The 23,351-nt window shown below is 39.0% G+C and overlaps 1 protein-coding gene across 3 annotated transcripts in view; it reads left to right on the top strand.

The window, feature by feature from the left end:
* The window catches only part of LOC136858215 (very long chain fatty acid elongase AAEL008004), a 92,142-nt gene that overhangs the window by 50,528 nt on the left and 18,263 nt on the right, over positions 1 to 23,351 (top strand). For 2 of the 3 annotated variants that reach the window (XM_068228770.1, XM_068228771.1), the window contains exons 3-6: positions 6,954 to 7,144; positions 13,596 to 13,676; positions 18,362 to 18,418; positions 19,374 to 19,479. In XM_068228770.1, the coding sequence (XP_068084871.1) occupies positions 6,954 to 7,144; positions 13,596 to 13,676; positions 18,362 to 18,418; positions 19,374 to 19,479 (435 nt within the window). Of the gene's footprint in view, positions 1 to 2,423; positions 2,534 to 6,953; positions 7,145 to 13,595; positions 13,677 to 18,361; positions 18,419 to 19,373; positions 19,480 to 23,351 lie in introns of those variants that run through there. The other variant, XM_068228772.1, reaches the window with a different exon arrangement.

The raw sequence follows: 23,351 nt of genomic DNA, 5'->3' as shown, positions 1-23,351 counted from the left end.
ACAGCTACAGAGGGGGCAAATATTCGTTTATAGTAAGGGGAGTTAGAGATTGGAATAACTTACCAAGGGAGATGTTCAATAAATTTCAAATTTATTTGCAATCAAGAAAAGGCTAGGAAAACAACAGATTGGGATTCTGCCATCTGGGCGACTGCCCTAAATGCAGATCAGTATTGATTGATTGATTGATTGATTGATTGATTGATTGATTGATTGATTGATTGATTGATTGATTGATTGATTGATAAATGTACACTTTTACAAGAAAAGTCGCATCGTATCATAATAGAAAACAATAATATAAAAATGCACTCTTGAGGACGGCGGAATGAACGGATGGAGCAGCTCAGCACCGACGTTATGAGCTTTTGTTTCCACTTTCCACAGCGGTAGAACGGCCGGAGAACGTAACCCCTTTCCCCTGAGTGTCGAGTCGAGGAGAAGAGGGTTTTGCTTGGAGCAGGGGCAGTAATACTCGCCTAGCTGTTAGAAGAGATTCAAATCGTAATCACTGCATGGAGTGGTACTTAACAGCCTCTCGCTCAGCTTTCACGGTGGCAAACTGCTGCAGTAGAGTTCTCGCGACACGTCCAGGCGAAAGAACAACAAATTAATTAAAGAATATTAGATTTTTATATTTTCAAACTGTTACCAGTGGTAACAGTGGATACTAGCACGCTTCGCCACTGGGTCGAGTAAAATTCGTATACGGGAAAACCAGCATGAGGATAGTTGAACAGCCAATTAGAAAAACTCTGTTATATTTGAAAGGCTAATAATTTCCTTAAAATTAAAGGAAGAACTATGAGACTGGAAAATATTCGATCGAAAATGGAAGAAATTGTTAAGACTGGAATGATTTATTTGCTAAGCAACTTCACTAGTAGTGCACGGTCTCTCTTACCAATAGGTATTATGTTTCACAGGGAAAAATTCAGTTTAGGATACCTTTCCAAACGACGGTCAACATTCTGTGTAACTTTTTTTATTGTAATGATTTATAAGTTATCATGTTAATTTGATGATGATACTGTAGAGTCTATTGAAAAAAGTATCGGAAACTATAAATACGTTCTTTGACAGGAGATAATTCCAACTATAATTTTAAACCATTTTTTTGCTAGTTGCTTTACGTCGCACCGACACAGATAGGTCTTGTGACGACGATGGGACAAGAAAGGCCTAGGAATGGGAAGGAAGCGTCCGTAGCCTTAATTAAGTTACAGCCCCAGAATTTGCCTGGTGTGAAAATGGGATACCACGGAAAACCATCTTCAGGGCTGCCGACAATGGGGTTCGAATCCACTATCTCCCGGATGTGAGCTCACAGCTGCGCGCTCCTAACTGCATGGCCAACTCGCCCGGTAAAACCAATTTTAACTTACAACTAAGTCTTCTTCAATTTTCACTGAGTTGAGTTGGTGAGTAGACGCATGTGGCAACGATCCGGAAGTGAAGAGAATGCAGCATGGGTGTAACGGTGCAAGAGTATAGAATGCGAGATAGCGATAGCGATAACACAGCCGGGCCAAGTTGATCAAGACGGAGTGCAAAAAGAGATAGCAAAGGATTAGGCCTGGCAGAATTGTTGATGGCGGCTGCTATAGTGGCTACTCTGTTAGTCATCGGAGGTGTCGAGATGAAAACAGGGCCATTGCCATGGACGGACATTGATAAAATTAAGGAAGCTCTCCGCGAAGCTTTTCAGGCTGATCAAACAAAAGAAATGCTGAAAGTACAGTGCCAACAAAATTACGGAAATGAAGGATAACCGAAGAACTGACAATGGTAAAGGAGAAAGTGAGAGAAGACAAAGAAGAAAGGCCCATACTGAATCAGAAGATTAAGGTGTTAGAAGAACAAGTTTAGGTACTTCAATAGCGTGAAAGCAAAAGAACAGAGGAGCAGAAAAGAAGGAACATAATTTTTTACGGCCTGGAGAAAACTGAGAGGGAGTCCATGGTGGAATTGATTCATGCAGTTTTACACTTAATGAGAGAAAACGTACGCACTGACTGTACAGAAAGCGATATAAATGATTTGTCCAGTGTTGGAAGTAGTAGGCGGGAAATGACCTATCAGAATTAGGTTTGTCTCGGTACTAATGACAAGCAGAATTCTGAGCAGTGCACGGAAGATGAAAAGGGACATGGACATGAAAAGCCTCCATGAACACAGTGTTTTACAATTTCATTTAAGACAAACCAACAGGTCAAATCAACGAGCATACGTAATAGGAAACCGCTTGCATGTGCTAGGCGATACCTGGGCCAGAAGGTGGAGAGTGAATGATCTGGGCGCTATGTTCAATGAGCAAGATAAGCAGTCTGGGTCATCAGCGGAAGTGCATAGTGTAGAAATGATGACATGACGTATTCCTGAGAGTACGTGCAATGTTGGTGTTGTTAACCTTGGGCAGATGATTCAATAGTCTACGTCTGAAGTTCTTCCAGCTGGGACAAGAATCAGTGTGGAGAGTGATGTCACTTGTCAGCATGTCCAACCAATTGAGGATGCTTCAAGGCGTAAAACAGTGAGTTTAAGAGACTGTTTTCATAAGGAGGGTTTGAGTTCAGGCCGCAGAGTATAAATTTCAGAAGAACTACCTCAGAAGGAATTTACTTGATCTTCTGAGTGGAGTACAACGGAATTGGAATGATCTATAATGACTGGGGTTTCAGGGGAACACAAAGGCAAAAACTTATCCAGAGTTAAAGGTAACATGTGTAAATATTGAAGGAACATGTTATAATAGGTAATGAAGATTTTAAAGAATTTCTTGAGGAAGTGGACATTGTTTGATTAGTAGAAATTTGGTCTGATTACAAGGCAGACCTAAATACAGATAGACATAGTATGGATTCAGATAGGACTACTAAGAGTCAATAGAGAAAGAACATCGGGTGGAATTTAGGTGATAATTAAAGATAACAAAATATAAAACGTAAGTTCTCAGAATCTGAGTTGAATTTATTTGGACAAGAATATTAGATGGTTTCAAGTGGATGAATGAAATGTGTATAGATTTTATATATTATCCACCTTTGAGCTAACCATTTGCACAGAGGGACTTTTTTGAGAACTTAGCAGCAGAAATTGGGCGATTGAGAAGTACATATGAGCAGGCAGGCATTATCCTTGTGGGAGATCTTAACGCAAGGATATGGGACAAGAAGCCATTTTGCAGCCAAGATAAAAACGAGGCATTGATAGTTAATAGAAATAGCCGGGATAAATAATGTATCAGAAATGGCGAAATACTACTAGAAATATGTGCGGTGGAGGAGCTTCATATTTTGAATGGATTGTGGTTCGAAGATGAGTGTTAAAATTTAACCTGTATAGAAGAATAAGGGGAGAGTGCATTCGACTTAGTTGTATGTTTAGGAATAGTCTGCAAATTATCAAAGGGATGAAATTATGGATTGGGTGAAGGCAACCATATGCTAGTAACTATAAAAATAATGAGCCAAAATACAAGAGTGCAGGAGATGGTTTAGGATAGCTTAGAGGAGAGGAATATATCTAGGTATCGTTGGCGAGAAGAATTAGGGAAAGAATTCATGGAATATTTCACTGGAGATAATTTTAAGATCTCAAAAATAATTATTTAAAAATGGATAGAAGATAGCAGAGTTGAAGAAGTCCTAACTAGGACAGAAAATATTTAACAGCAATGGCAGGAAAAAGTATGAGGCTAAGTCAAGATAAAGTGCAGGTAAAAAGTGGGTGGTATAATACAGCATGGACAAAGAAAAAGACACTAGTTATGACGACACTTAGGAGATACAGGATAGATGGAGAGCAAGTAGCAAGAAAAGAATTTTGTGTAAATAAGGAAAGAGTACAGAGAAGTATTAAAAAAGACAAAGGTTTGGAATGACAACAAAGGATGGCTACAGACGTAAATACAAATGTAATGACAACGATAGCGAGAAAGTATGGGATGAAATCAATGCGATAACCAAGAAGAAATTTGGTGGTGGGGTACCAGTATAAGTCATCGTACATGGGTTCAGTATTTCGAGAAATTATTGAAGAAAGAGGACAAATGAAGAGATCATCACGGGGTATTATGGTTTTGGGGGTGTGAGTGTCACTGCGCTTGAATTAGACAACATTATTTTGACCAAAAATACGGGACCTGTTACAATGAGCAAAAATTGAATTTTGAGGAGCTATTTCGGGTATCATATGAAATTCGAAAGAGTTCGGAAAGTGAAATGACACGATGAAAATTTTGACGAGGATATTCAATAATATCTTCCAGAAAAATGTATTCCGGAAATCTTGCCCCGTATATAAAAATAAAGGGGACAGATTGAATCCTGGTAACTATAGGGAATGACCTTATTTAGTACATTGAGGAAGGTATATAATGGTATACTGGCAACCATACTAATGAACTGGACAGAGAGACGTTCAATCCTGTCCAAATTTCAAAGTGGTTTCTGAAGAGGGAGAACAACATGAGATAATGATTTTATTGTGAGAACTCTTGTTGATAGATATGTAAAGAAGAAAAAGAGGTAAGCTCTATGACCAGTATGAGTCATCGTACATAGGTTCAGTATTTCGAGAAAGGAGTGAATAAAGAAGTCAGATGAAGAGCTCATCACGAAGGGATTATGGTTTTGGGGGTAGAGAAAGCAGCTGATTCTGTGCGCAGACGGGTAGTCGTTACTAGGTTGAGACAAGTTGGAGTATCGTGTAGATTTTATGAGCGATAGGAAAAGTAGATGCTGAAATAAAATGTACAGTGAGAGTGAAAGAAGGAGTAGTTGTAGGAAATTTTATTTCTGAAATTAGACTGAAACAAGGGTAAAAATTGATATGTATTTTATTTCTGTTATTTATTAATTTTATACTAGAGTTTGAAAGAGGGGTGAGGTTTGCAGTGCCATGTTTAGAAAATCAGGATATTTCAGGTCTTGTCTTTCCTCGCTAAACTCCTGTTCACTCTAACGCCAAAGCATCTATGTAGCATTTCGACTTTACATACATACATACATACATACATACATACATACATACATACATACATACATACATACATACATCATACGTACATACATACATATTCATCATAGACTGTTATCGCCTTTCAGCGTTCAGTCTGAAAGCATCTGTTAATTTACTAAATGCCGCCACAAACCTCTCTTTGCTACTAGCGCTATGGCTCCGTTTAGTTCCATATCTCTTAAAATGGTTAAAAATTGAGTCTAACCATCGCTGCCTTACTCTCCCTCTACTTCTCTTACTCTCCGTAACAGAGTATATTATTTTCCTAGGTAACCTATCCTCCTTCATTTCCCGCACATAACCCCACCACAGTTCACAAGTGTACAGCCCCATCCATCGAGTTCATTTCTAAACAGCATTTAATATAGCCTGACCTATTTGGGTACAAAAACTAATTTAAAATCTTATTTTAGCGGCTCATTTTAAATTTAGTTGTTTTATAATGATGGTCAAAAGAATATCTGATCATAAAATACAGACAAACAACAGCATGTTAAATCTTTCAACCTTGTATTCTGAAGTCAATAAGTGCCACACATAGATAGTATCCTGAGTTAGAATTTTTGGTAATGGCAAGTTCTGTAAAATAAGAAACTCTGGATCCTACCACTTCGATTACGTGGGCTCATCCTCTTAGCCTCCCAAAGTGAGCTGTAAAATCCAGAACTTTGTCTCGTGTGGACAAATAGTTGTGCCAGACTTGTAAAGTTCAGTATATCTTCCATACATATTTCCACCAGCATTTCTCTCTCGTAAAATTCCTATATACACATGAGGAAAAGCTGTTGATATCAAATAATCCAATAATTGATCTGGGTTCAACACCAAACAAAACTATCCTGAGTTTATACCGCACAGGGATTCATGCTTTTTTTTCATTTTGATGGCGGATCAGTTAGTCACTGAGGTATAAAATTCTATTAATAATTGGGAGTCACTTTGACTTACTTCGCTTTACCAATTGGCAAACACACTATATTGCAGAACTTAGCTACTGAAATTTCCCTCACCTTTACAGAATAGGTTAGCTGCGCCGAATAACATTTTGTGCGTATTCCTTCTAAATATTATTGACTCTCTCCTTTCCAGAAAGGCCTCAGTCCAAACACCAAAGGCTGACAATTTTGCTTTTAAATAGGCTAGTGTCCAGGACTGATGCTGTTTTGATATGGAACAACATATTTGATATGGCAGTTCAAACATAAATATCTCTGGAACAGACGTCCTTTTGTTGTAGAATAATGTGTCGATCTCGAAGTACATTTTCGTATGGATAAATCATTTCATCCAAAAACTGAACTGAGGCTTTTTTGGAAAGGAGCGATTCATTTAATCTTTAAATAAATTAAAGTAAAGAATTAAATAATATACAGGAAGGTTTATATAATTTTAGGGAGCTTAAACGAGTTTTCTTATTTTTCTCCATAAAGTGGGGGAGGTGTCTGCACCCGTCGTCCCCCTAATCGCCGCCACTGTATGCCCTAAATGAACTTCACGTCTAAAGATTAAATTGTTTCGGAGAAATGTGTACCTGCGAGGAATGTACTCAGTACCATGCACTCATCCACGCTTTGAGTGTCTGCAGGCCTACGTGAGTAGCAGAAAATTTGGGGACAGCGCAGTCTCTCAGCTGAAATAATGAACCATTTACGAATAAAATCCCACAACCGTACCCGAGATGCCGATGCCTAAGAACAAACCGGCCACAAAGGTAGACTCCCAACCAGAGTCATTGCCATAGATTCAGTTCATATCCACTCTGTATTTACCTCTTATTCATACACAAATTTTATGTATCCATGGGCCTACTCTATAAAGCTTCTCCACCATAGATTAAGTATGGAGTTCTGTTCCTGCATATCAAAACACTTATCAGCCATGCATTGTGTTCCTGAGAAAAGAGACTGTGAAATAATGTTTCCTCTTTGCAGATCCTCGATCTGTTGACGTATTCTACGTGAGGTCGCCTTTACCATGGATGGTACTTGTTGGAGTGTATATCTACGGTGTGACAGCCTTGGGACCAAAACTCATGAGAAACAGGAAAGCCTTCAAGGTAGAAGGAATAATTAGGATTTATAACATCACGCAGATAATCGTTAATGTCTACATGTTCAAACTCGTAAGTACATGCATTATACATTACATAGGAAAATGTATTTCATCATTAGCATATCGGTATATTTAATGGCTTGGAGCACTGTGTTCAGACGATCATTTTTATAGTCTTTGAATGATGTATTTTAACCATTTAAGACAGTTTTGAAAGATGTTAACCTACTTGATGTAATGTCTCTCCGCACTGTAGCACGGTTGTCTCATTATTTATTTATTTATTTACTTATTTATTTATTTATTTATTTATTTATTTATTTATTTATTTATTTATTTATTTATTTATTTATTTATTTATTTATTTATTTATTTATTGTTTGTCCAACAGGTCGCATGATAACGATACAATATGGTGAGATTATAAACACATAAAAAATCCGAAAAATTCGATTATAAGTACATTTTTAAACAGTAATTTATTTTAGGTAAAAGTAAATAATCCCGCCAGCCATGATTGATAAGGCGTCAAGTCAAATCTCTAAGGTCTAACTCCATGAGTAGCCGGTTCACGTTCCGTAGACAAAAACATTTTCACCATCGGAATATTGGCCGGCAGGGTAGGAGAGGCCGTGGTATACAATTTACAATCACTGCATTGCGTGCTAAACGCCTGGATTCAATTCCCAACCTCTCCGAAGTGATCGAATAATTTGAGGGAATATGACGCTGTTGATGGTGGTTCATCCGTCGGATGGTGATATTAAGCCCATTCGATAGCAGTGGGCTATGTGACGATACCGAGTTTCACCCTCTCCTTACCACATTATCACCATTTCACACGCAGACGGGCAAGTCACCCATTGAGTTGACCAGAAAGACCTTCACCAAGCGGGCCAAACATATCCTCGGACACACCCAGCACTAAAAGCCATACGCTAGAAATAAGTAGTACAGTCTTTTTCTTCTTCTTCAATGTCATATTCCACGTTAAAAATGTCACTCAGCCTACATCAAAAATGAGTATCGTGTTAAACTCTGAGGACAAAGTCACCGAATTCAGAGCCGAGGTTACGGATAATGGGAACCTATCGTTTCCACTCGTCTTGTACGGAAATGGCCTTGTATTTTCATTATAACTAATATAATGATGATTGAGTTGATGAGCAGTGAAAACAATTATGATCTTTACATCAATAAACGTGCGAAAACGACAGTAAAGTCAATCATCAATCAATCACTACGGATCTGCATTTAGAGCAGTCGCCCAGGTGGCAGATTCCCTAACAGTTGTTTTCCAAGCATTCCTTAAATTATTGCAAAGAAACTGGAAATTTATTGAACATCTCCGTTGGTAAGGTATTCAAATCCCTAAATCCCCTTCCTATGAACGAATATTAGCCCCTGTTTGTTCTCTTGAATTCCAACTTTATCTTCATATTGTGATCTCTTCCTCTTTTAAAGACACCACTCAAACTTATTCGTCTACTGATGTCATTCCACCGAGGTCGATAGCTGCAGTCACTTAAGTGCGGCCAGTATCCAGTATTCGGGAGATAATGGATTCGAGCCCCACTGTCGACAGCCCTGTGGTTTTTCCGTGGTTCCCCATTTTCGCACCAGGCACATGCTGGGCCTGTACCTTAATTAAGGCCACGGCCTTTTCCTTCCCACTCCTAGCCCTTTCCTTTCTCATCGTCGCCATCAGACCTATCTGGGTCGGTGTGACGTAAAACAAGTTGTATTTTTGGTGATGTCATTCCACGCCATCCCTCCACTGACAGCTCCGAACATACCACTTAGACGAGAAGCTCGTTTCCTTTCTCCCGTGTCTTCCCAGCCCAAACTTTGCAACATTTTGTAACACTACTCTTTTGTCGGAAATCACCCAGAAAAAATCGAGCTTCCGTTTTTTGGATTTTTTCCAGTTTTTGAATTAAGTAATCTTGGTGAGGGTCCCATACACTGGAACCATACTCTATTCTGGGTTTTACCAAAGACTTACATGCCCTCTCCTTTACTCCCCCCTCATGGCACTACAGCCCTTGAGGGGCCTTGGCCTACCAAGCGACCGCTTGCTCAGCCCGAAGGCCTGAAGATTACGAGGTGTCGTGTGGTCGGCACGACGAATCCTCTCGGCCGTTATTCTTGGCTTTCTAGACCGGAGCGGCTATCACACCGTCAGATAGCTCCCCAATTCTAATCACGTAGGCTGAGTGGACCTCGAACCAACCCTCAGGTACAGGTAAAATCCCTGACCTGGCCGGGAATCGAACCCGGGGCCTCCGGGTAAGTGGCAGGCACGCTACCCCTACAAAACGGGGCTGGCATTGATATATATAGATAAGAAAACATAAAGGTCCAATAATACATCCTTGAGGAATTCCCCTCTTAATTATTAGATATCAGATAAAGCTTCGCCTACTCTAATTCCCTGAGTTATATTTTCTATAAATATAGCCATCCATTCAGTCACTCTTTTGTCTAGTCCAATGGCACTCATTATTTCCAGAAGTGACACATGATCTACCCTGTCAAATGCCTTAGATAGATCAATCGCAATACAGTCCATTTGGCCTCCTGAATCCAAGATATCTGCTATATCTTGCTGGAATCCTACAAGTTGAGTTTCAGTGGAATAACCTTTCCTAAACCCGAACTGCCTTCTATTCAACCAGTTATTAATTTCGCAAAAATGTCTAATATAATCAGAAAGAATGCTTTCCCAAAGCTTACATGCAATGCATGTCAAACTGACTGCCCGTAATTTTCAGCTTTATGTCTATCATCCTTTCCTTTATACATAGGGGCTATTATAGCAACTCTCCATTCATTTTGTATAGCTCCTTCACATAAACAGTAATCGAATAAGTACTTCGGATATGGTACTATATCCCAGCCGATGCATTTTCTTTAGTATATCCCCCGAAACCTTAACAATTGCAGCTGTTTTTCTAGTTTTCAACTTTTGTATCTTACTGTACATGTCACTGTTATCATAGGTATATTTTAATACTTATTTACTATTAGTCACTTCCTCTATCTGGACTTTATCCTTGTAACCAACAATCTTTAGATAATTCTGCCTTTTGGAGATCCTCGCATACACACTCCCCTTGTTCATTACTCGCAGGTACACTCCCCTTGTTCATTAATGATTCCTGGAATTTCATTCTTGGAATCTGCTTCTGCCTTAAAGTACCTATACAAACCCTTCCATTTTTCACTAAAATTTATATGACCGCCATTTATGCTTGCCATCATGTTATCCTTAGCTGACTTCCTTGTTAGATTCACTTTCCTAGTAAGTTCCTTCAATTTCTCCTTACTTCCACGGCCATTTCTAACTCTACTTATTTCCAACTTGCACCTCCTTCTTAGTCTCTTTAATTTCCTGTTAAAATATAGTGGGTATTTACCATTCCTTACCACATTTAATGGTACAAAACGATTTTCACATTCCTGAACAATTGCTTTAAACCTATCCCAGGGTCTGTTTACATTTTAATTTACCGTATTCCACCGTTCATAATTACTTTTCAAAAATTCCCTCATGCCTGTTTTATCAGCCATATGTTACTGCCCAATATTCCTCATTTTAATACCTTCCCTTCTTTCACATTTATTTTTAACTACGACAGAAACATCTTCGTGACCACTAATACCATCTAGTACTTCGGTTTCTCTATAGAGCTCATCTGGTTTTACCAGCACCACATCCAGGATATTCTTCCCTCTACATGGTTCCATCACTTTCTGAATCGGCTGTCCTTCCCATTTTAACGTATTTGCCATTTGTTGGTCATGCTTCCTGTCGTTCACTACAATCACCCGTTACAATCACGTTCCTTTCCATATCGTTTCCCAGATAGCTGATTAGCTTATCAAATAATTCCGAATCAGCGTCAGCTTTACCCTTTCCCGGTCTGTACACTCCAAAGACCCGGTTGCCTATTATCTTTAGAGATGAGCCTTACACCTAGAATTTCATGTTTGTAATCTTTAACTTTTTCGTAGCTTACAAATTATTCTTTCACCAGAATAAATACCCCACCTCCTACCATTCATGTCTTATCACTACGACACACACTCCAGTTCCGTGAGAATATTCCTGCATCCATTATATCATTGCTCAGCCATGATTCAACTCCTATTACATAAGTATATATCTATTAAATTAATTATATTCCTTTATTTACAATATTTCTGCAGTCCAGCACTAACATTTTTCTGTCAACCTTACTTGACTTCCAGATTACTGTACCTTTGTCACCGCTCCTTAGACCACCCCGTTTCCCTGAATGTAGCTCTTTATAACCCTTCTAAACAAATTTCCTAACATATATATACCTCTGCGGTTTAGGTGAAGGCCATCTGAGCGTAGATCCCTCTCTCCTACCCACCCATTAGGATCTAGAAATCTCACTCCCAGTTTCCCACATACCCTCCCCATAGTCTCATTTAAATCCCCAATTACCTTCCAGTCAGTATCCCACTTACACAGTATTCCACTGATAACAATCACCGCTTCCCTAAACTTCAACCATGCTGCATTTACCAGGTCCCACACATCTCCAACTATGTTGGTACTTACACCTGCTTGCCTTACGTTGTTGGTACCAACGTGACACACTACCACCTTATCCTTCTCTTCTATTTTCCTCAACATCTACCTTAACCTAATTCCTGGAAAACACTTTACCCTGATTCCCTTTCCTCCGCACACCTTCCCCAGATGTCTAACAATCCACCATGACCAGAGCCTTAATCCTATCCACCTCATTTGATCCCCTCCCGTCCTGGTCAGTCCTATCTTTCCTCACTGCTGCAGAAGCTACTTCCTCCTCTCTTTTCTCGCACCCATGACCTTGTTTCACCTGTCTTTTCCTATCCTCTGTTCTGCATTTTCCTTTTCTAATCACACTACTATACGATTCCAATGCACATCATCAACCATGTTACACAGTACTAGATTCGCTTTACCGATTTACCCTCCCTTTCGAAACTACGGTCATTCTCGCCACTTCAGCTTATGAATTAAGCAACTAGAGTCACCATAGCCTTCACTAGTTTACGAGAAAGTAGTCTTGTAAACAGAGCCGTATCGGTATAATTAAATCTGCAGACTCGCTCTTTCGTCAAAACAGTAAACATATGTTCTTTATGTCCACCCCAAAGTTCCGCTTCCTGATAATGGGGTCGGGGATGAAGTGAGATGAACTTATATAATATGTTCCTTCCTGGCACCAACCTCCGTTAAGGAGCTAATGAAGATGAAACAAATGACGGTGAATGAATTAAACTGATTAAGGGGGAGGAAGGAATAATAATAACAATGTTATTATTTTTACATCCCACGAATTACTTTTTGACGGTTTTCGGAGACACCGAGGTGCCGAAATTTTGTCCCACAGGAGTTCATTTACATGTCTGTAAATCCACCGACACGTGGCTAACGAATTTGACCACCTTCAAATACCATCGCACTGAGGCCAACGCCTCAACCGTCTAAGCCACTCAGCCCAGCAATCGAATCCCACTGCCGGCAGCTCTGAAGATGGTTTTCCATGGTTTCCCATTTCACACCAGGTAAACGCTGAGCCTGTACCGTTATTAAGTCCACAGCCATGCCCTTGCCACTCCTAGCTCTTTCTTGTGCAGTCGTCGTCATAAAACCAGTCTGTGTCGGTCCGACGTAAAGTCCATTGTAATGATATTGACCCGATAAATAGATTTACGGATATGTAAATGAACTTTTGCGGGACATATTCTAACAGCTTGTAAGACATGTCTATCTGTTAGGTCATCAGCCCAGAGGCTGGTTGGATCCTCAAATAGCACCACCAAAGGTTATGCGGTTATACGGAAACCCCAAAAACCAATTGCAGCACCAAAATGAGGCGTACTAGGCAAGATGAGGAGTAGTTTGCTATTGCTTTCCTCACTGGGTCAGAAAGTACCATTGCAGCACGACTGACCCTATGAGCAGCACATTTCGTAACACTCAGATGCACTAGTCATGCTCTGAATGTCATTACTCAGCACTACCCATACCCGCAGCAATTTCCATATTGTCACAGCCATGGATGTTGACTGGGACTTCGGTGGAAGCTACACTTTACTCTGGCCTGTGCCAAGAGATGGATACAAAAGTACTCTATCCATCAAGAAATGACAGCATTGTAAGACATATAGACAGAATTATTATTATTATTATTATTATTATTATTATTATTATTATTATTATTATTATTATTATTATTATTATTATTATTATTATTATTATTATTATTATTATTATTATTTAAAAACATGTCATATAAATTCAACTCAACTCTTCCCGGCTAAAATCACAAAAGGAGACTTAGGGGTCTAGACCTAAATTGTTTACATTAGCCACAACTAACTGCGGTGTATAAAGTGGTGAATTCTGAACTAGCTATGCACACACCACTTGGGCGTAACTAGTAATTCATTTCGAATAACTGGAATGTTAAATTGTTTTCTTTCTCTCCTTTTAGGCTTTGAACGTTGTCACTAACAAGGAGTTTAACTGGAAGTGTATGCCATTACGTTTTGACACGGGAGAATATTCAATGGAGGTGAGTGAGAATAAAGTAAGAAAAGGACATTGATATTATGTATAGTATACTCCTAGAATAAAGTTACTAGCGGAAGGAGAATAATAGTTGTAGAGACTAACATTTACTTCATACTGACGACGAAAGCTAGCGACTTCTATTTCCTGCGTAATTTCAAAATCCTTGGAATTAATGGTTGTTCTCCATATATTCTTATTCTAAAAAGTGGAGCCGTAATTATGCTCCTTATAAATCGAAACATTTCCCAACGGCTCCTAAATGGAATCATATTAGGTACTAATTGTAAGAAATATGTACGAAACTTGTTTGGATTTGGAAATAGTAAGCGGAGATAAAGCTGGAATTCACTCAACAACGTATGATATAACACTTTAATTTTCCTTCAAGAGGCATAATTTCCAATTCGCTTCGAATTTTTTTATCACGATCAATACAGCTCAAGGAACGTGAAGGTCTCTATTTACGTCAGTGAGTTTTCAGCAGTTAAATGTTGCAATATCAACAGAGCGATATTTTAAAGTTGTAATAGTGCCAAGTGACTGCGTGGTTTGGGTCTTGCACCTAACAGCTTGAATTCGAGAGATACTGGGTTCGAACCCCACTGTCGGCAGCTCTAAATATGGCTCTCCATGGTTTCCCATGTTCACACCAGGCAAATACTGGGGATGCACACTAATTGCGATCACAGTCACTTCCTTCCCACTTCTAGCTGCTTTCTGTCCCATCGTCGCCGTAAGACCTACCTATGTGAGTGCGACATAAAGAAAATTAAAAAAGATAAAGTACAAGAATGTCTTTCGATAAATGTTTAGACATCATTAACCATCATGTCATGACGCGTTTCAGTTAGTCGACATAGGCTATTTAAAACGCTAGGCGATTTTGAGAGAACGGCTGAACCGATTGACATCGTAAAGCATTCTGACAAAAGCTCTTGGCCTGTAGAGTAGTATTCTGATTCGCCAAAGCGCTCGCCAGTACGTCAAGGCCACCTGGACTGTCGTTGCTCTGAGGCATACGATGCGACAGGGGAGGTGGAAGGGGGCAAGCATGCATGCCCAGTCGGACGTCTTCCTGTTCAGCTGTAAGTCTGTGTTGTGTTGCAGTTACAGAGTGTTCCTTAGTCGAGAAGAAGCTATTCAGCGCCATGTTACTGTCTCTTTGTCTCTCCCTGTATTGGTTAGCTTGAAATGATGTCGGAGAAACGTAAACGTTTTCTTCTCTATGTCGTAATTTTAACACTATATATATAAACTTCTTCCACTCCGGTAGTTAGGAAAGTGTGTCGATCCTCCGTGTCATAATGTACTTTCATGGAAGGCCGAGGGATTATAACTTACTACGAGCAAACTGCTAATGTTCCAGTTTTCAAATCTGATTTGGCTGACATTGTGCTCATAGCAAACCAGGAGCAACTTTAAATTATATTAATGAATTCCCTGATATGCCCCAACAAAACAACACAAATGTCAAGAATGCATAATTAATCCGTGGTTCCGGGTGCTTTGGAAAAACGTACATATACCGATGCTTAATACAGAAGTGGTTCAGTTTAGGGTTTCGTGTTATATTAGTAGCGTTGACAGGAATAGCCACCATTTTACTTCCCGACTGTACATTCAAAATAGGCAGTGATATCCCTCGAGATGATTTAACTCCTTTAGATAAAACACTTCCATTTTCTTTTAAGTTGCACCAATTTCCAATTCGCTTGGCATTATGTATCACGATCAATAAAGCTCAAGGGGAAACATTGGAACGTGCAGGTTTCAGCCATGTCATATGTTACTATGTCACCAAGCAATTTTGGCTTTATGTCGCACCGACACAGATAGGCCTTATGACGACTATGAGACACGGAAGGGCTAGGAATGGTAAGGAAGCGATCGTGGCTTTCATTAAGGTACTGCCCCAGCATTTGTCTGGTGTGAAAATGGGGAAATCTTGGCAAACCATATTCAGAGCTGCCGACTGTGGGGTTCGAATCCACTATCTCCCGAATACTCAGTGTTGCCTAAGTGGATTTATATAAGATAGACAGATAGGTAGATAAAGAGGTAGATAGATAGATAGATAGGTAGATAGATAGATATATAGATAGATGGATAGATAGATAAAAGCGTTTAAGCCTATTGTCCGTGGGGATGTTAGGGCTTCTGGCCCTCTCTAACCGCACAGCCAACTCGCTGAATAGGTACTCTTATCGACATCACATCCTACTCATTCCGAGGTATCACATTGGGTCAGTCAACATTTTACGAAGCGTGAGGGTAAATGTTTTGAACTTGTGGTACCGGGCGAGTTGGCCGTGCGCGTAGAGGCGCGCGGCTGTGAGCTTGCATCCGGGAGATAGTAGGTTCGAATCCCACTATCGGCAGCCCTGAAGATGGTTTTCCGTGGTTTCCCATTTTCACACCAGGCAAATGCTGGGGCTGTACCTTAATTAAGGCCACGGCCGCTTCCTTCCAACTCCTAGGCCTTTCCTATCCCATCGTCGCCATAAGACCTATCTGTGTCGGAGCGACGTAAAGCCCCTAGCAAAAAAAAAAAAAAAAAAAAAAAAAAAAACTTGTGGTCTCGAATGCTTTAGACTGCCAACAGCGCTATGTAACCACATATTTTGTCTTTGTCTCCGTTATCATGTACGATGCTAGATTTCAGACAAATTGTACATTTAAAACAGGAAAGATTAGATATTGCCGGAAACCTTGATGTAGTACATGTAGCACCTCACGTATCATCCTGTCTTAGTGATGAGGACTCTGCCGACGACGATGAGAGTGGTCAAGTAGACAATCTGTTGAAAAGGCAATTAGTTGTCGATGCTGAAATTAAGTTGAAAGATAACACTACCATATCAGAAAATGAAGTATTGGAACCCACAATTAATGAATCGGGTACATATGGAATACTCCAAGCAGTAAAGGCCGCAGATAATCTGTCACTAAAAAGTCTGCAGTTTCGTCTGGAAGAACAGCTCCGAGCGCCATAAGAAGTTTGATAAGAGATACCATTTTATGTGAACTAAAATAACGAGAAAACAGAAGTATTTCTTGAATTAAAGGCAATATGGTAATTTTCCCTCGCGAGGTTTCTCAAAGTTCAAGGACTTCAGCGAGTGAGCTCTTTGAATTGCTCTTCGATGATGACATTTTAAAAATATTTGAGAGAAAGACCGTGAAATATGCGTTTCTTCTAAACATTTAGAATTCAAATATTACAAAAGAAGTTAGGTACCGGGCGAGTTGGCCGTGCGGCTAGGGTCGCGCAGCTGTGAGTGGGTTCAAATCCCACTGTCGGCAGCCCTGAAGATGGTTTTCCGTGGTCTCCCATTTTTACACCAGGCAAATGCTGAGGCTGTACCTTAACTGAGACCACGGCCGCTTCCTTCCCATTCCTAGGCCTTTCCTATCCCATCGCCGCCATAAGACCTATCTGTGTCGGTGCGATGTAAAACAAATAGAAAAAAAAGAAGTATTTTTTGCAGTATGGATTTTGAGTGGTTATATTGGTCTATCCGGAAAAATATACTGCTGGTGTTCAGACGGCTGAAGTAGTCATCATTGTTATCATTATCTGAAAGATGTCCAAATCCTCATGTTGGAACAAATATTTGTAGTTCTAAAACATTATTTGTTTAATTATATCACATATTAATTGACAGTAAGCAATCATTGCCATAATAGTGGAATATCTTAGTGATACCGTATGTGAACGCATTTTTCCGAGGATGTGACCAAAATAATAATCTAGGGAGTGTCATATTGCCAATTAACATGACCATAAAGAAGAAAATCCAACAAAATTATTATTTTTTTAAAAATCAGGTCATTAAGGCTTAAGATCATGGCTGCTACTTTACCAACCCTTCCATTGCTGAAAATCTTCGATGTGTTAGTGCGAAGTAACGTCCCTCTGTGATCGCCAGAAAGTTATTGAATCTCCATACTACAGTTCAAGATTTCTTCCACATAATCGTATAAAAAAATAAGAATTTATTACGTGTAAGAACGTACGTAGGTATTCTAGTACATCAGTTATGAAGATGCTGGTGTGTCGATGTTGTATAGGGATCACTATGAACATGGACTCGTTGGCTGAACGGTCAGCGTACTGGCCTTCGGTTCAGAGGGTCCCGGATTCGATTCCCGGCCGGGTCGGGGATTTTAACCTTAATTTGGTTAATTCCAATGGCACGGGGGCTGGGTGTCCGTGTTGTCTCCATCATCATTTCATTCTCATCACGACGCGCAGGTCGCCTACGGGAGTCAAATAGAAAGACCTGCACCTGGCGAGCCGAACCCGTCCTGGGATACCCCGGCACTAAAAGCCATACGACATTTCATTTCACTATGAACATGCAGCATTCACGCTCTTATATTGCAGTTTTCGTAATCAACGTGGCACGAGTCATCCATCATGTTTGTACAGTAGTGTAAATTAGTATTAACATAAAAGAATTAAAATTGCCCACACAATGAGTTGCAATGCCAGCTGAACTACTCAAGCTGGAACTGACAGTTACTACATTCGTGATATAAGAGATTTGATTATCACCTTCAATATTTACGAAGATCTTCTCTACAATGCTCCTTTGTTCGATCATAGTCTTGTGGTTTACATCAGTAAATATACTGTACATATTTAAACATTTAAAACCAACCTATGACATGTTTTCTTTTCAGATTCTCCACGGTTGCTATTGGTTCTTCTGGCTGAAGGTGTATGACCTGATGGATACCGTAAGTTTACGATATAGCTGCTCGGAAAAACATGTATGGTTAAAGTTTATTTTTGGTACTCAGGTCACTGCTGGAAACACAGTCTAGATTCCATTGTCTGGCCCGAAAAGTATATTTTTCTTATTGGCTTTACATCAGTTTTCTTTACCTTTAGCCCTGATCTGAGTGGCTCAGACGGTGCTCAAAGACGTCAGCCTCTTGTCAGTAGATTTACTGGCACGTAAATGAACTCGTGTGGGACAAAATTCCGGCACCTCTGCGTTTTCAAGTCCGGCAAACTTCAATAATATGGAAATTCTAAAGATCAACCTAGATGCAAATTTGCAAGAATGAGACAGAAAATATCTCTCATATAACCTATCATTCATGTATTAGGTCCACAAGAGGAATGATATAATAGGGAATATATTACAAAAACCGAACCTAAGGAATTAAATATATTCTCATGGCTGGGACTCTAGTTAGGAACACAGGTATAATGTGCAGGTGTTAATCCCAAGGAAGATAGTACAATACAAAAGTCTGTAGGCTTCTGTTCATCTGGAGCAATGCTGATGGGCTCTTGTTGCACAAATGAAAAGTGGATGTATTGATTCGTTACATTCGGCCGATAAAGCGTTCATTTCATCTCTCCTTGGGAATGGAAATACACTTGCCGAAAAATTACTAACACGTTTTTAAATCCAGAGCGAAAATATTAACATCAAAATTATCTGTTGTCTAGTAGCATTTCTGTCTAGAAATTTTAACTTTATATATTATTTCTTGAAGTTTCTTTATCGAAACAGGCTAGTTGCAAAACGAATTCAGACATTCATTAATCCTTCCTTAAATGTTTTAACAATTTAATGGAGTTTGTTAATATGTTATAGAATTTCTTTTTTTGTGTAATTCGATATGTAAGTAATAATAATTATTTTAAGTCATGTCTTGATGCTTAACTTTATTCTTGCAGGTTTTCTTCATTCTGAGGAAAAAGAACAGTCAAGTAACATTTCTTCACGTGTACCATCACGCCCTGATGGTATTTGCTTCGTGGATGAGCCTGAAATATCTTCCAGGTTTGGATAAAAGTTGTGATATTAAACTTGTCATCTATTTATGGTGTGAAAGTAATCAGCGTTGAAGATAAATTATTGCTATTTTTATAAACTAGCAGTTACCCGCGACTTTGCTCGCGTGGATTTCGTAATTTGATAAAAGTAATCGTTCCTAGGCACCGTACTAAGACATTATCTGAAAATCGCTAAAGTATAGAAACTAACCGAAAAATTGAGTTTCATTTACACCAAAAATCTTTGTAAACCACGTTTTTGGTATTGCCTTTCGGGGCTAAGATGACGATGCGACATAGAATTGTACATGTGAGAAGCGGTATTGTCTCAAGTCGAAAAATTATTTTAAAAGTGATTCCAAATACTAATTTCCACGTCCGTATGTTTTCATTTCTTGAGATATAAGTTCCTCATGAAAATAATTCAATTTATTTTTCACTTCCTTTCACCCCCGTTGTGTCTCTTCCGAAAACAAAAAAGTACACGTTCCTATATTTTTGAACTGTAACATGTTAAGTTATCGACATATACTGTAAATATACCGGTACTCATTTTAAAAAATTACTCGCTTTTCAATTCTTTTCAGCCCCTTAAGCGGATTTTCCGAAAAAATACGTGTTTCTTTATTTTTACATGAGATTCCAAATACCAGTTTTTACGTCTGTATGTCTGTAATACCTTCATGTTTTGAGATGTAAGTATTCTCATAAAAAGAATGCGACTTATTCATCACTTCTTTCCAACCCAACCCAACCCTCACCCCCCCCCCACCCCATAATTTAGTAAACTTTCCGCAAACAAAAATTACGTGTTTCTTTGTTTTTAAAGGAAATTCAAAAAACCAACATTCACGTCTGTAACAGCTTCAGTTTTTAAGAAATAAGTATCCTCATAAACAGAATTCAACTCCTTCTTTACTTATTTTCAAACTCCGTTAAGTCGATTTTCCTAAAAGAACATGTTCCTTTTATTTTTAAAGGAGATTCCACGTACCAATTTTCACGTCAGTAACATCGTTAGTTTTTGAGATATAAGTATCCTCATACAAGGATTTCAACTAATTTTTCATTTAAATCACGCCCGCCCCCCCCCCCCAAGTGGATTTTCCGAAGACAAACAAATACGTATTTCTTTACTTTGAAAGAAGATTCCAAATACAAATTTTCATGTCTGTAACATCTACAGTTTTGGAGAAGTAAGTATAGTAATAAAAGGAATTCAACTCCTTTTTCACCCGGCTCCCCGTCCCGAAAAACAGCTAAATACGTGTTTCTTTATTTATAAAGGAGTTTCCAGGTACCAATTATCACGATTGTAAAATTCCAGTTTTTGTGATATATGTATCCTCATGAAAAAGAACTAAACTCCTTTTATACCTTCCCCCAAGTTGATCCCCCCCTAATTGCGTGTTTATTTATTTTTAAAGGAGATTACGAATACCATTTTTCACGTCTGTAACATATTTAGTGTGTGACATATAAGTATCATCATAAAAAGAGTTCAACTCCTTTTGCAGCCCAACCCCCGGCCGTTAAGTTGAACCCCCCCCCCCAAATATGCGTGATTCTTTATTTTTAAAGGAGATACAAACACTAATTTTCACGTCTGTAACCTTAGGTTTCTGGGATATAAGTTTCTCCATAAAAATAATTCAACTCTTTTCACTTCCTTTCACACTCCCCCTGAAGTGAATTTCCAAAAACAAAGAATACGTGTTTCTTTATTAATAAAGGAGCCTCCAAATACCAATTATCACGACTGTAACATCTTCCGTTTTTGAGATACACGTATACTCATAAAAATAATTCAACTCCTTCCTCCACCCCTTACGTCAAATTAATTTTACCCCCAAAATGTGTGATTCTTTATTTTTTGAAGATATTCCAAATATCAATTTTCACGTCTGTAACTACTTTAGATTTTTATATATAAGTACCCTCATACAAATCATTCAGTTCATTCTTCAATTCTTTCAGCTCCTTCAGTGGATTTTCCGAAAACAAAATAATGTGTAGCACCCGTATGTCTCATGGATAAATGAATCAATTTATCAGCTTTTGATATGTGAAAACTGCATACAGCGAATTCAGTGAAGGTATTTCCCGAGACAGCAACAAAGAGACCTCCCTGGCTGAGGCATATCCCCAAGACTTGCTTATAGTCACGTTTCGGTAAGACCTGAAACCGTAAATGCCTCCAATAAAATTGAATGAGCAGACTGTGGAAAACTTCAACTGAAATCTTCCTACGTGACAGCGGATATCAGAACAATAGAGGCCACACCTAGAAGAGAGACGAGGAAAGAAGACAGCGGAGGAAAATAGACAGACCCCCTACACCGTTGATAAAGTGGTTTGGTCCTAGTTGCACGACGTCATGAGGGCCGTAGGCATTATTCTACCAATCAGAAAATCAGAAATTTTAACGGCCTTACGGAAGTAATAATCTCAGTTAGTTCGTTTCGCTACTGGGAGGCAAATTAAGGACAAAACACAGTGCACTCGTCTTTATTTAATAGGGAATAATTTTTGTGATGATTTAAGTGTTAAACTATAACATGAATAATTAATTATGTGCAAATGCGTCGTAAATATGTGTAAAGTGGGTTCGTCCAAAGAAAGACGTTGGATGGCGTTAAGTCGTTAAAAATCCACCACGAGAAATAACACAAGTGACGCTTATCAATTTATTCGTATGTGCACGAACGATTTTTATAATTTTTTGGAGTAGTGCCATGTCACCAATTTTTGGAGTCATAGACAATATTTAGTTGATTAATTAAGCTACAGATATCAAAAGTCTACGTGAATTAATCATATCATTCCGCCATCCCCTCTTAAAAATTTGATACCGGGGCGATGTGTGAGGATGTTACAAAATAAGCCGAGGAAGACGTGAAAGTACCAGTTTTTTGTCACCAGTCTACAGTCAGTGTGTTTTGATCAGTCAAGGGAGTCAGTGTTTTACCGCCAGTCGTCAGTATTTTTCATCAGTCAAAAGGCAGTATTTTTCAACAGTCTACGTCAGTCAGTTGAACTCGCGGTCTAATTACAGTCTTAAGTCTTGCAGTTAGCAAACAGTGTGATACATTGATTCTTACGGCTTACTGTCAGTTAGCACTAAGCTATGAGGTGTCTATTAGCGGGATTTGCCCGTCATTTAGTACCACTCGCTCCGCAGCGACATTAACTTCGTGTAGGAAGACAGGTGGAGATATGCCAAGATTTCCGCGGAGCAGTGCCTTGCCACGAGTCCGAAACGACGAACATTTTAAAGTGGTACTTCTTAAATTTTAATCAGACTTGTTTCATTGTTGGAAAAGTAATAATTGATTTAAAGAACTCAAAATTCTGAACTATGAAGGGAGTTTATTGTCAGAGAAGGGGCCACAATAATCTAGCGATTGGTAAAATTAAATAAAGAAGGAAGCAGTTGAAAGACAAGTATGGGTAAGCTCATTAACGTCACGGTTTGTACAAGATAAGAGTAGCAAGCAGCCAGCCATTCACATAACGGGAGGAGAAGACGGTCAATGACACATTCCTTAGAGTCCAGTGCGAGAAAAAGGTGTAGTTGACCACTAATCCTGTTTACAAACAAATGACAAGTGTCGATAGCTGTATAAGGGAAGAGAAGTCTACACAGCTGATCGGTAAAGAATAATGTCGGTTAGGTGAATCGTATTATTCCAGATACAAACTTGAGTTATAATCTGATTGTATACATTTTTATTTGTGTAAGTTATCTGTACCATAGGATAAGCATCAAGAAAATGTGTAAAAGAAATTAATGCGTGTGATCTGTGAATTTAAAATGAATTTCATCCGTGTGTGTTACTCATCATATAATGTGATCAAGATGCCCATCATGGAATAACT

Source organism: Anabrus simplex, chromosome 1 (assembly GCF_040414725.1).
Source record: "Anabrus simplex isolate iqAnaSimp1 chromosome 1, ASM4041472v1, whole genome shotgun sequence".
NCBI classification, from domain to species: domain Eukaryota; kingdom Metazoa; phylum Arthropoda; class Insecta; order Orthoptera; family Tettigoniidae; genus Anabrus; species Anabrus simplex.
The sequence above is the reverse complement of the archived record's forward strand: the minus strand, read 5'-3'. Positions and strand labels throughout refer to the sequence as shown.